This window comes from Meles meles, chromosome 7, assembly GCF_922984935.1.
Source record: "Meles meles chromosome 7, mMelMel3.1 paternal haplotype, whole genome shotgun sequence".
Lineage (NCBI taxonomy): Eukaryota > Metazoa > Chordata > Mammalia > Carnivora > Mustelidae > Meles > Meles meles.
Genome location: NC_060072.1, coordinates 103,517,501 through 103,532,062, shown reverse-complemented (window position 1 = coordinate 103,532,062; position 14,562 = coordinate 103,517,501). Strand labels below are relative to the sequence as shown.

At 38.6% G+C, this 14,562-nt stretch overlaps 1 protein-coding gene across 3 annotated transcripts in view; it reads right to left on the bottom strand.

Annotated features, from left to right (window-relative positions):
• SRGAP1 (SLIT-ROBO Rho GTPase activating protein 1) overlaps window positions 1-14,562 on the bottom strand; it is a 275,341-nt gene that overhangs the window by 66,068 nt on the left and 194,711 nt on the right. For all 3 annotated transcript variants that reach the window (XR_006819647.1, XM_046012397.1, XM_046012398.1), the window contains exons 7-8: window positions 4,039-4,260; window positions 1,733-1,834 (exon numbers count right to left, since the gene is read on the bottom strand). Coding sequence is in view for 2 of the 3 variants with exons in the window: in XM_046012397.1 (XP_045868353.1) it covers window positions 1,733-1,834; window positions 4,039-4,260 (324 nt within the window). In the remaining variant the exon portion in view is untranslated. The remainder of the gene's footprint in view (window positions 1-1,732; window positions 1,835-4,038; window positions 4,261-14,562) is intronic.

Here is a 14,562-nt window from a genome sequence, read left to right as displayed (position 1 = left end):
AAAGTAGAATTCAAATATCCCACTCTTCCCTTCATGAGGCAATGCAAGGTCAGAGTCACCAGCTTGCTCATTTTCAACAGGCCAAAACCATGGGAGCCAAACAAAACAGGTCTGTGGGCTGCCAGTTTTGACCTTGTGTAGAACACATTATTTTCCTAGAGTTTAGAGACTGTTTCCAAGTAAAACATCAGAAGGCTACAAACACACACACACACACACACACACACACACACACAAATTGGAACTCACTACATGTACAAACTGTAGATCTATTAGGATCCAGTAAACTGCACCAGGCAAGTGTTTGGTGATGCCTCGCCAAAACCCTAAGTTCGAAAACACCTCCAGAAGAGCAATAGCTTTCCTTTGGATAGGCTCATCTGTGAGACTTTACACAACGACTGAAGTCTTAATCACATGGTTGCATCTTAAATACACATGTGTGGAAGAGGGCTGGTTTGGTTCTGCTAGAAAGAATGGAAGCCAGAAAGCTGCAATGGATTTTGACCAAACTAGACTGGTCTAGAAACACATCACTGTTTTTTTTAACAGAACCAAATACATGTTCACAGAGTTCATAACATCCCATGGGATTAAAATAAAAGAGGGTACCAAAGTGCATTCTGGTTAATTTGCTTCCTCAAGATGACTTATTGTTACTGCTTTCTTTTTCTGTCCCACATTCCTTCCTTTCAGGAATTATCTCTAGAAATACATATTTCTGTTGGAGCTGTCCGTTAAAGGGCTCTACGCTGATCCATCAAAGAACCCCACTTCTTGCATGTAATGGCTGGTCCGGAAGTACCCATGACTGAGGTCAGAACAATAAAGGATCCTAGTTCAAAGATAAAGACCCTGGGGTGCGGTGAGACAGCACGTTATAGGAACCATGTAGTTTGGGCTATCCCAGGATGAGGGAAAGCACACGTGAAGATAAAATTTCAAAATGATGGAAAGAGAGATTCCTGATAATATCATCAGAATACAGATCCCACCATGCCCGAGGCTATGCAAACATTGACCAGTAAGTAAACTTTCAATCTTAAGTTTGATTTGGGTTCTTATAGGTGATGACTGAGAGCCTTAGAAACATTTGTGGTATATTTTATTGAAGGAGAACGTGGATCCAATTAAATTAATTTCAGAAGCAGGCAGCTGAACTGTATGACTGCTTTCTGGCTCAACATATATTTACTTCACATTTTATGTTCTATTCACCTTTATAAAGCCTCTAATATCAGCAAATAAACAGTTTCATATTCTCATTCAAGTACGCTTTTTAAAATATGATTTCTGTACTATCATATCAGTAATGCCATGCTTAGTACCAAAAATCTAAAGAACATAAAAAAGCAAAGAAATTACTCATTTCAGAAGTTAGAATTCAATTAGCATGTCAGTCAAATTTTATTTCCACACTATTGTGTATTCTTGGACACATATATTGAATTTGGTCATTTAGGGGAACTGTTTTCAGTACAAATTACAAATTTAAAAAGAAAAGATGTGTTTACATGTGCATGTAGTGAATCCCTGGTAAAGGTTTCATCTCTGGTAGAATATAGAATCTTTGCATTTATCTGTGACAAGGGGTATTTTAGGAACCAGGATTTAGCTGAAAATGCATGATGAAGAGATTGCTTTGGGGATGTTCAATATGCCTAAGTCACGTGACAACGTCTTCCAGTGCATGTTAGAATCAGATCACTTGTGGGGCAGAAAGCGTGCTCACCTCCTCGTTCTCGATTTTGAGCGTGGCCAGTCGGGACTGCAGCTGCTGGTACCTGAGCATGAGCTCTGCCTGGACCGGCTGCTGGGCGCTGACCTGACACACCTGGTCGAGGGAATCAGAAACCACAGTTACAACAGGGCCATGGAGCTGGCCTCTAGAGGCATGGGTTTCCTACTTAGATGCTGCCTGAGTCACACGGATCCCCTCTAGATTCCAGTGACATCTTTACTCCGAAGAGCCGCCTCGAAACTTTGGTGTTAAATACGGACTTGCTACATGAGTGGCCAGAGTGGAACGCAGCTGTGTGGCCTGGATACCGCAGGGGAAGACGGCAGCTGCGGGAAGCTTCGCGAGATCTAAGAATGGGCCAGTTGCTGGAAAGGGAGTGCAAAGGAGGACCCACATGAACCACACAGGCAAAAGGAGGGGAGGCAGCAGAGCCTCCTGACTGCAGTCAGAGAAGCCCGAGGGAGCTTACTAGCCCTCAGCTTCCTTCTCTGTGAAAAGGGGATACTAACATTTCCTATTCCATGGGGTCCTTGCAGGGATGAAATAAGCTCATGTACAGAGAGTACTTAGAACACTGCCTGGAACAGAGTAAAGACTCAGGAAATGTCACTATTAGCATCTTTCGACCATGGTTTGCCTTACCAGTATCAGCCAAATGATGGGATTCACCATGAATGTGAAGGCACTACTTCTTGCAGTCTGTAGCAGAAACGTATTTTGGCTCTGATCTCGATAATGGTTAAGGTCAAAATTAGAGTCTTTTAATTACATTATATTTAGTTATATTAAAATTGCACCAGAAACCAAGTTTCTTTTCATTTTCCTTGTCATGGAAATGCTCTTGGCACATGGGGGTTTCCTTTTAAGGAGTCCCCAAAATATTACAGAGATTGCTGCTCCCTGGCAGAACCGGCCATAAGAAAAGGGGCAACTAACTCACTTTATTAAAAATAATAATAGTAAAAAAAAAAGAAAGAAAGAAAAAAGAAAACCTGCTAACCCAATCACTTCTCTGTGCTATTTTATCCTTCTATGTTTGACATATCCATAACTGAAAAATTGTAACAGTAATCATTTAGTTTTGGAAACATAACTTTGGGTGGGGTAAGCCACCTGCCTCTCAAATTCACGTGCTCTTCGCATAAAAACCGCTTACCATTTTTTATTGAGTAATTTACTCTATCAGATCAAGCAAATATAAAATTGGGTTAGAAATACAGCAGGCACACGCCTATCTTACGAATCTTAACACTAGGTGTCTCAGAAAAAATATGACACTAAAGAAATCTGTCGTCGCCGTCGCTATTGTATCTATTTTTAAAAACATACTGTCACCACAATAAGCTAATACTGAGTTTTTAATCTATGAGTATTGTTTTGCACAGCTGGAAGACCAAGTGCTAGCTAGTGTGCTCATTAATTGGTTCTTCTTGCTTTCCCAGCCGCAGACAATAAAATACAGCACTGCAACTCGTACACAGCTTAGATGGATATTCTTCTCTGGGTAAAATAGGACAGAAAGCTAAATTCATATAAAGAACCTGAGATATATCATTTCTAATGCTCATTTTACCAGTTTGGAGACAACTGGTGTCTTAAAAAAAATGTTCTGCATTTTCCTCCCTCTCTCCCATGATCCTGTCATTTATTTTATTTTTTTATTTTATTTTCTTTGAAAGATTTTATTTAATTTATTTGATAGAGATCACAGGTAGACAGAGAGGCAGGCAGAGAGAGAGGAAAGGAAGCAGGCTCCCCGCTGAGCAGAGAGCCAGATGCGGGGCTTGATCCCAGGACCCTGAGATCATGACCTGAGCCGAAGGCAGAGGATTTAACCCACTAAGCCATCCAGGCGCCCGGCTCCTGTCATTTATAATTATTTTTCTTTATGGAGATCTTTAAATGAAGATGATCAGAAGTCTTCAGAGAGATTCTACTGGGCCAGCAAAATGTTTTCTTTTGAATTTAGATCTGAATATCTAGAGGTGGAGGAAGAACTAACTATCCTGAGACAGTGTAGTGCTTACAACTGAGTTTGTCCATAGGTTGGCCTCTGCAGGCATTTGAGTGCTAGATCCTTGCTTTAAAAGGTGGTTGCGGCTGGGGATGGGGAGGGATGGGGTGGGGGACGGTGGTGGTGGCTGATCTTAGGACATAACTAGCTAAGATCCCAAACGAAGGCAGGAGAGAGAACACAACTGGGAATTCGGACAACTCTTAGGTTAAAGCAGGTGAAGAGTAACTAAATAATATAATGAAAGGATAATTCATTAGTTTTAAAACAATCAATTACTGACCTCATCACCCATGTGAGACTGAAACTCAAATTTCATTGGTGGACAGAATGCGGCAGGATACATCTCCATGAATCTCTGCTTATCGCTCCTGGGCTCCAAATTGTCAACTGCATTCTCAATAATGTCTAAGCCTTCATGTCTGGAAGTTTCAAGATTATACTCTGCAGAGAGATATGTTCTCAGGGCTCTGTTCAGACTTGCATGGTAGCCAAGATCACAGCACTTAAAAAAATAAAACAATACCATATATAAAAATTAACTCAAAATGGATCAAAGACCTACATGTGACAGCAACAACTATAAAATTCTTAGAAGAGAACATAGGGGTAAACCTTCATGATCTTGCATTAGGCATTGGTTTCTTGGATACGACATCAAAAGTACAAGTAAAAAAAGAAAAAATAAATTAGATTTCATAGAATTTGAAGACTTTTGTGCTTCAAGGGCACTATCAAGTAAAAAGATAACCCGCAGAATGGGAAATTTTTTGTAGGCCATGTATTTGATTTAAAAAAATTTGAATTTAGAGTATATAAAGAAATCTTACAACTCAATAATGAAAAGACAAATAGTGCTACTAAAAAATGAGCAATGGAACTGGACAGACATTTCCCAAAAACCATATACGAATGGTCAACAAGCACATGGAATGATGCTCAACATCATTAGTCCTCAGGGAAAAGCAAATTAAAACCACTTCACACCCACTAGTAGGGTTTTAATAAAGAAGACAGATAACAGGCATTGAGGAGGATGTAGGGAAATTGGAATCTTTTATATGCTGCTAATGGGAATGTGAAATATTGTAGCCTCTTTGGAAAGGTCTGGCAGTTCATCAGAGAGTGAAACACAGAGTTAGCATATGACTTGGCAGTTCCATTCCTAGTAATATATACAAGGAAAATAAAAACAAATTTTTACACAAAAAACCTTGTACATGAGTGTTTATAGCAACATTATTACTAATAGCTGAAAAGCAGAAACATCTTAATGTCCAACTAATAAGTAAACAAAATGAAATGTTATCTGGTCGTAACAAGAAGGAAGTGCAGATACATGCTACGACATGTAGGATCAAACTTAAAACGTTAAAATGTTAAGTGAAAGAAACCAGCCCCCAGAGACTACACCTTGTAGGATTCCATTTATAGGAAATGTCCAGAATAGGTAAATCTATAGAGACAGAAGGTAGATTAGTGGTTGCTAGGGGATGGAGGACCTGGAGGGTGCTGACTAAGGGGTATAGGATTTCTTTTTGGAGTAATGAAAATGTTCTGTAATAGATCATGGTGATGGCTACATAAATTTAAATATGCTAAAAGCCAACTGCAGATTTTTTAATGAATGAACTCTATGGTATATGAAAAATATCTTAAGAAACCTGTCAAAAAATAAAAGAGGCAAAACAAAATACTGAAAGGAAATGATGAAAAAATAGCATTTAAATTTGTTCATGCTTATTGAGACTATGATTAATTGAAATCTTTGTAGGATGCAAACACACTAACTGTAATATTTTGGATTTGTATAATTTACTGATGATTCCATAATAATCTGTACTTTTTCAGAAGTGAGAAGAACAGGTATGAATCTGCCAAAAAAGTTCAGGAATAATGTCTTCTTTCTTATCCCTAGAAAAAAATTCATAAATAAGAAATGACTACCAAAGTCCTTTCACTGGAGATAGAATTTTGGGATCCTTAAATTTTCATTACCTTTAATTTGTATTTGCATTTATCTTTTTCATGTTGCATTTTAAGAGAATATAACTGAAATAATATAACTCTGGGTACTGGTCAGTTATAAATCACTGAAAGAATTTTACATTTGTACATAGATATAATATAAATCTTTTAAAGAGGAAGTGGTCTATAAAGGTACAAAACCAGGTCATCCCTATATTGTTCTAATGCAATTCAATCAATTCAATTTGATTCAATTCAACCCATTAATTGGCCATCTATTAGGTGACTGGAAATTTGCTAGGCTCCAGGAATATGAAGACTGGAATACAGTAAAACATAACCTCCATTTTCAAGGAATTTGCATGTAAGTTGTTCATTACTTTGCTGCTAAGAGAGTAGCAGAGGGACACAAAGGAAGTAACCTTGGTACAAAGGACGCACCCACCAGGACAGGAACCATCAGAATGGCCTTTACGAAGGCACAGATTCAATTCTACCCTCATCCTCCAATTTCAGAATTATTAAATTTGGGACTTTTCTGTAGAGATATTCTAAAATCTTGCTATTCAAAGTGTGGTCTGTAGATCATTAGCATCACCTAGAACTTGCTAGAAATGCAGAATCTTGGGCCTCAGCCCTCACCTGCTGAATTAGAATCTGAAGTTAAAAAAAAAAAATCCATAGGTGTTTATATACACATTACAGTTTGAGAAGTATCACACTAAAACATCAATTAAAAAAAGATCCCATAACCCTGTCCACTGGGAGTGCTATTTCTCTGAGTGGGCAAGAGAATCAACGTGAGTAAGTATTTTTTGATTTAAAAAAGCAGAGAGAAGCTGCCTTATCACAATTACAAATACAAGCAAAATACAATTGTGAACTCCGGCAGTCTCATCATTGGTACATTTTCAGTGGGATCAGCTGCACTTGAATATAGAGAATAATTTCCAGTTAATTAAAAAATTCTAGGCTCAGATGAGCAAAGTCCTCTTTTATTTCATTTGCTCCTCAAAATTCATAAAGGTTCCGTGTAGCCATTTCATATACAACAGAGGGACTGAATCATTCCACCTTCCAGTAATACCTCGTCTTGTGCAAACACGAACAGGTAAAAGAAATGGCCTAGTTTCTTTGAAATGTACTTGTGCTTCAGAACACCCCCACTATTCCAAAAGAAGACAGATTCGGCTTGATAATAATGAAGCAGATCACATAAGCTGCTTTATTTTATGAGTACTGGATCCCAATGGGAGTACACAGAAAATTGATACTAAAGAAAGAAACAACCTAGAGAAAAGGCCCCCCTCTAAACTGAGTCTCTTTTCAGCTTAGGAAGAAAGAGAGGAAGAACAAAGGAAAAAGAGGAAAAAAGAAATAAATTCAACCCCAACTACCTAATTGAAGAAAGAAAAAACACACACTAAGTTTTTATTATTCCAAGACTTAAACCACTCTGTTCCTAAAATTTCTAAGAGTTGTTTCTATGGGGAGTAAATGTCACAATCCCAACAGTCCTGTGCCTGCCTCCACACTCAGGTCACCCAGGTGGATTTGGTGGCACAGGACCAAGCAAGGTAGCTGCTTTCCCTGGTGATTTCCTAATAGGGTGCGGAGAAGTATGCATGTGGCTTTGTAGCCAGTCCAGGGGGCCCCCCAGTGTCTTCTGAACTTGAATGCTATACCCCAGTTGGAGGTTTCTGTGATGAGCCTGATGGACAATTTCCATCTTTGATCCCTACAGAGCTTATCAGTCTGGAAAGTCACTTAATTAGCATGATTCTGTTTCTTCTGATATGCAATGTTTTCAATGCTCTAGGTTTTTCAAGTGTCCTGGACTTTAAAGGAAACACGAATAAAATTTTTATTCAAGGTCTCCTGGGACAGCAAGGCTGTCACAGAATCATCTTTTCTCTGAACTGGATGCTAAAATGACACTGGCTATGTTAAGATTCACGATACTCGGTTAAAAGGCCTAAAGTAATTCTATGGAGATTATGAATTATTAATGACAGTATGAAAGACCAGCTTCTGCGCAGAGTTGAGTTATAACCCAAGTACATTAAATGATGAAAATACATAAGAAACCAGTAAGATATTTTATGAAAACAAAACAGTGCTCTTCTGAATGGATGAAAAACTGAACGGGTACATAAAATTATGGATTAAAACTGGGGAAGGAAAGAGTATTGGAAGTAGAAGGGCATTTTTTGGTTTTGTTTTGTTTTTTAATATTCTAACAGTTGCCAAGATATATCTCACTAGGTACTGTTAGTCTAAATCACCACAGTAAGCTAACTTCTTTAGGCAAAAGGGCTGCAAATTGTATCAAAAGATGAAATTCAGGTTTTGAGGACTGTGACAAATTCTTTGACTTGTTCCAAAGTCTGCAGGGCAGCTGAAATATTCTCGGTGGTTTTACAGTCACATATAAATGGATCATAGCTATTCAGGGAGATAACCTTCGTTTATTTGTTTGCATATACTCTTATGACATAAGTAGTCCTACTGGGTAGAAGTCTGGTCCAAGATGGGAGTGAAGATGATGGAACTCCAATGGAAACAAGTCCCACACGTGTGCTTCTACAACAGTAATAGCCAATGTCATTTGCAGGGCAGCCTGGAAATGGAAGGGGCTGGAAGGCAGCCCCGAGCTCCATGTGACTACAGAATTAAACAGCTGTCATGAGGATGGAAAGGGAGGGAACTCTTCTGCGGCAGTATTCCATCTTAACTTCATCACTTCTGCCACTATCTGAGAGGCTTCCATGATCTTTTGTCCTGGGTTCCATCTCTGGCTTTTCATTAAGCTTCGGCTTTGACCCTTCCAGAGCCATGGATGTTGGGTAAAGACTTGGTCTACCCCTTGTTTTGGGTCTTTCTACAATAGTGCAACCCAAGCAAACAACTGTAAAAACAGCTTTCACATAACCATGGGTGGGCTTTCCAAGGGCCAGAAATAGGTAACTTCACAGCTTTTACTGCAAATGAAGAAAGCTGACTTCTTCTGAATAAATTACCTCTGTCCCTTACTATTTTCCTCTCTAGCTATTCAGTGCTTCACCTCAGAAACCACAAACTTGTTTTGTGAGATATGGGCATCTCAAGGGACTGAGCTGGATGTTTAAAATTCTACTGGCGTCCTTTAGACACCTGCTCTCATGTCTGGGCTCCTGATCGTCCATGCAGAGCTGACAATTTAATTCTCACTGCTGCTTTAGTAGCAGTGACCCAACATTCAGCCAAACTTGTTTTGAGTTTCTTTTGTGCAACAAACTGTACACTGAAATGGATACAAAGTAGGAAACAGGAGGAGAACGGAGGTTGCATATGCTCAAGCCAGTGAGTAGGACTAATATCATTTGTGGCCTAATGCTGCTCCCACTCCCATGGGCAATCACTTCTCTCAGAGGAGCTGCCACCAGATGCGTTCTTCCCCAGGCAACATCTCTATAAGTACTCTGAATCATGTCACAAAGGAGATGAGAGAAGAAATAAAAGCAAGCCCAAACAAACAGGTTGGCTGGTAGATGCTATGGAGAAGAAAGAAAAACTGGAAGTGCTGGGGGAAAGGGTATTATTCCTTTTTATAGGACAGCTGGGTGCAACGTGAATGAAGAGAAGGGCTCTGTCTGGCGAAGCTCTAGAAGAATGTTCTAGACAAAAAGTAGAAAGGCCCAAGGCAAGAAATAGCTTACTGGGTCTGGGGAACAGAAAGGCCAATGTAGCCAAAACACAGTAACTAAAGGAGGAAACTGGAACACAGGTGGGCAGTTCACATGGGTCTTAGTGAAGAGTTTAGATATTATTCTGAAGACAACGGGAGGCCTTTGGAGCGTTTTAAATCGGGATTGACAGGTCTGGTTTATCTTTCTTAATATACTGGCCACTTGGGAAGAGAATGGATTACTGATTAGAAGGTGTTACTAGAAGTGGGGTGACATCTCGGAAAGCTAAGTGCAAGCAGGAGATGGAGAGCTTTGTCTCGGAGACAGTGCGAGCAGCAAGAAAGAGGAGGTTTGGGATGTTTAGGAGGTACAGATGACAGGATTGGCTGATGGGTCTCTATGTGGGAAATGAGGGAACTGGGTTTTCGCTTTGCACAAATGGGTGGAAAGGTGTGCCACTTACTGAGGTGTAAAAAAGGGTTACGAAAAAGTTATGTGTATGGAGAATGAGGACAATGATGGGGGCAGATGGGTATAAAAATCTGAGTGTATGGCATATGACATGTTCAAGGTACCTATTAGACATCCGAGTAGAGATGTCCAGTAGGCAGTTGGATATACAAATCTAAGTCCTGGGCGATGATCAAGGCGGGTGATAAAAATCTAGGAACCATCACATAGTATTTCAGGCAAGGTACCAAGAGGTGGAAAGCCAAGGATCACGCTTTGGCCACTTTCAACATTCCGAGGTCCAGCCAAGATGGAACTTAGAGGAGCTATGCTGCAGGTAGAAAGCAGGTGGGTGCAGTTTCATTTACCAAAAGCCCATGGCATCTCCATTGGAAGGAACTTTTAAAGCCATCTACTTCAGTCATCCAACTCATTTCAGTTTTTAAATACGACTTCAATCACAAAGTGATAAAAACTCACATAAATCAATTTCCATGATAATTCCACTATCCTAACCCATTTACCATGATCTCTCTATCATCTTCCTAATAAGAGTTCAGGCCTAATGGGGACTGCAGTATCACAATTTGGCGGGTTTTCATGGCTAAATCGAAATACCATTATGCATGGGGATAAGTCAAACTAATTAAGAAAAATCTGAACTCTGAATAAGTTGCTTTTTAATTAAACACATGTCTCTGGAGACAAAAGGATAAGGCTAAAAGCTTTAGGACAGCTGATTACTTAGATATGATAGAGTAAACACGGCATGGAGTATATGATGTAATCTAATTTCAATTTCATTCTGTATAAATGGCTAATAAAATGCATGACAGATATCTTCACCAAGAAAATGAGCTGCAGTAGGGGATTATTCTATAGCAGTATTCTATAACAGTTACAAAGATTTATCCTTCAAACTCTAAAGTGACCTGCAAACTTTTACAGGGAGTAACTGGAAACCGTGACATTCTATGAAAAGGATAACAAATACTTTATTATCACTGGGCAGATGCTCTGGGACAAAGTACCAATGGAATTCTGCTGTTGAGAACTCGGTTTCTCTGAATGCCTTTTGAGGGTGGGTAGGTGTGGAACTGGACTGAAAGAGGCTACATTACCAGTTGTTTGAGGAATTCTAGATATAGAGAATGGTGGATTTTACTGCGCACCTAGGATTATGGGAAATAATACTTGTACTTTTCTCTTGGCAAATTATAATCACTTGAAAATCTCAGCATTCAGTTACAAATATTTGTTGCCTGCATGATTTTTCTTCTGGGTTGTAAAGCTTGTAATGCATCTCGATTCTAAACAGAATTAGTTACAGCCTTTTTTGTACTTACTTTTGGAGATAATAATGATTACAGAAGTGAAACCTATGATTTATAAAACTACAATATTTTTTCCTTTATAATTATGCCTTTATTCTCCCAAATGAATTAAATTTCCTTTGGCCAATATTTGTAATATATTTCTTATAATTTTTACTTATTCTTTTTATTTTATATATTTTTTAAAGATTTTATTTATTTGACAGAGAGAGAGATCACAAGTAGGCAGAGAGGCAGGCAGAGGTTGGGGGCAAGCAGGCTCCCCACGGAGCAGAGAGTCCAAAGCGGGGCTTGATCCCAGGATCCTGAAACCATGACCTGAGCCGAAGGCAGAGGCTTAACCCACTGAGCCACCCAGGTGCCCGTAATTATTCTTTTTTAAAAAGATATATTTATTTGAGAGAGAGAGAGAGAGAAAGCAAGAGCATGTGAGTTGGGCGAGAGGGAGAGAGAGAGAGAGAATCTTAAGCAGACTCCGCACTGAGCCTACAACCCTGAGACCACAACCAACCTGAAATTAAGAGTCTGACACTCAACCGACTAAGCCACCCAGGTGTCCCAAATTCGTATTTTGTCTTCAAGTGACATAATAAACATCCTTTTTTGTTGTGAAAATAACTCTGTTCCACTTCCTACCTGATTTCAAATTAAGAGATTGTTACTCTACAAACTAAAATTTACCCAGGACCTTCTTCTACCTTATTAATTTGTACTCCAAAAAAGCATTTTGCTGACTGAGGTAAATTATAGCTCAGCTTTGAGTTCCAATTTAGTATATTTCCAATTTCATAGGATCTAAACTCAAGAAGTTTTAGAATACTCAGTTTGTTGCAAGGGGCAAAAATGTTAACTATCTGATGGAGTAATCAGAGTCACATCATCCAAGTCAGTGATCAATTTTAGCATCACTACTGGTGGGTTAAGACACAGCAACATCACCTATGGTGTGATCTGTTGCAAACTGCTTAATTTGAACTCATCAAATCATTATATAACATTCACTTTGTAGGAAATACAGGAAACAGAGAAACAGGCTAACTGACATGGCAAAGAATAGAGACAAATCCAGAAGCTGAGATGTTCTGAGGAACAACTGTTCTTGACTCCTCAACAAGTGACTTTGTTAGATTTAAAAAAAAAAAAAAAAAGACTAATGGAACACATCAACCAGATGCAATGTGTGATCCTAAATTTCATCTAGTCTAGACACACTAGTTGTGAAATGTTTTTCGGGGGGATCATAAATAGGAGTATGGTCTGGCTATTAGAGGAGTTCAAAATTTTCTGAAATGGAATGATGGGGGTCAATGATTGAAAAAAGTAGGTTAAAAAGCTGTATATAAAATATGATGTCATACTCTTCTGGTATAAAAATGTACACATATGTGGACACAAAAAAGTCTACATGTTAACAGTGATGATCTGAGGTGGTAAGAATGTGATCATGTCATTTTTGCTTACAATTTTTTTCCTAATTTTCTACAATGTACATGTACTAATTCTGTGATAATAAAAAGACTGGTTTTAAAATACAAATTCTAGAGGCCTGGGTGGTTTGGTCAAATGTCTGCCTTCAGCTCAGGTCATGATCTCAGGGTTCTGGGATTGAGACCCACACTGGGCTCCCTGCTCAGTTGGAGTCTGCTTCTTCCTCTCCCTCTGCCCTCCCACCCACTCATGCCCGTTTCTCTCTCTCAAATAAATGAATAAAATCTTATAAAAAATAAATAATAAAATACAAATCCTATGGAAAGTCATATGGAAAATTCATATGACTTTTAAAATTTTTTTGTTTTTATTTATTTATTTATTTACTTCTTTTTTTTCTTTAAATAACAATAGATCCATTTATCACAGTCTATCCCAGGAAATTTGTAAGAAAAGAGACAGATTATTGACATCAGTAGAAACCAAGGGAAATGAGATGTGTATATAAAGGTCTCAATTTGAATTCTTATTTATATTGCTTTGATTCAGTCAAGACACATTTAGTTATCTTCCATTTCATTTCACATATAAAATGTTAAGCATTAAAAACGTCTTATTATCATATGATCTTTCTGATATGAGGAATCTGAAAGGCAGGACAGAGGGTTGTGGGAGGTAGGGAAGGAAAAAATGAAACAAGATGGGATGGGAGGGAGACAAACCATAAGAGACTCTTAATCTCAAAAAACAAACTGAGAGTTGCTGGGGGATGGGGGGGTAGGGAAGGGTGGCTGGGTAATGGACGTTGGGGAAGGTATGTGCTATGGTGAGTGCTATGAAGTGTGTAAGCCTGAAGATTCACAGACCTGTACCCCTGGGGCAAATAATACATTATATGTTAATAAAAAAATAAAAATAAACAAAATTAAAATGTCTTGACTTTTTCTCATTAGAGATACAACAACTCTTCCAATTATTATTAGATAGCTCACTATAAAAGTGATTTTGTTAAACAAGCTCACAAAGCAAAGGCTTCTAGCTGCCTTTGCAAAAGAATCAGTTTTTCTTTTTCACAAGGAAGGGTCAAGCTTAATGGTTTTTAGGATCACCACTATATATGCAAATTACATACCCACAAAGTACGCAGCCATTTTAGAAGGTGCACATTCACCGCCTTAAAAGTGAGTCAATGAATGCATAATTTTTACTCAGCGAGGATTCAATTTCAGTTGAATATGACAACAAACCCATTTCTTTTAAAATTCATAATGAAGTTGTATTATTTGAGAATTACTCCCATTTTAAATTTAAGGCTAATCTTTTAAAAGTCCATCCTTTCTTAAAATTGAAAATTCCTTGATATATTTAACCATTATTTATTTACATCAGAGTTAGTTAGATTTGGAGGTTAAAAAGTCCAAGTATGAGGCCCACTGCTTACTAGCTGTGTGACCTTGGACAAACTATCCAGCCTACAGAAGCCTCAGTTCTTTAATCAAGTGTAGAAAATCACATTTACCTCACATGATTTGTGAGGATTTGATGAGATAATGCTTAGAAACGGCTTGTCACATAGTAAGAGCTCAATGAATATCCATGACAATGATGATGACTTTCCTGAAATGCTAATCCTGTCCTATAGGTGGCAGTAGTATTGGGAATGCTACTGTCATCTCCCACACAGATGACCAACCAGCATCTCAGTCTTACTACAAGTGACAGAAGCGCTGCTTCCTACCCTTTCACCCACGTCTCCTCAGGGTCCCCACCTCAGGAAAAGGCACCACCGTTAATCTAGTTACTCAGGACCTGAACTGAGGAGTCTGTTTACCCTTCTGTTCACCGACTATATCAAATTCTTATTCAATGTATTTTGAATCCAACCAACTACTTTCCCCAGGTCTCGTCTCTAGTCTGGACAATTGCAAAAGACTCTATCTGAGCTCGTTGTTTTCACTC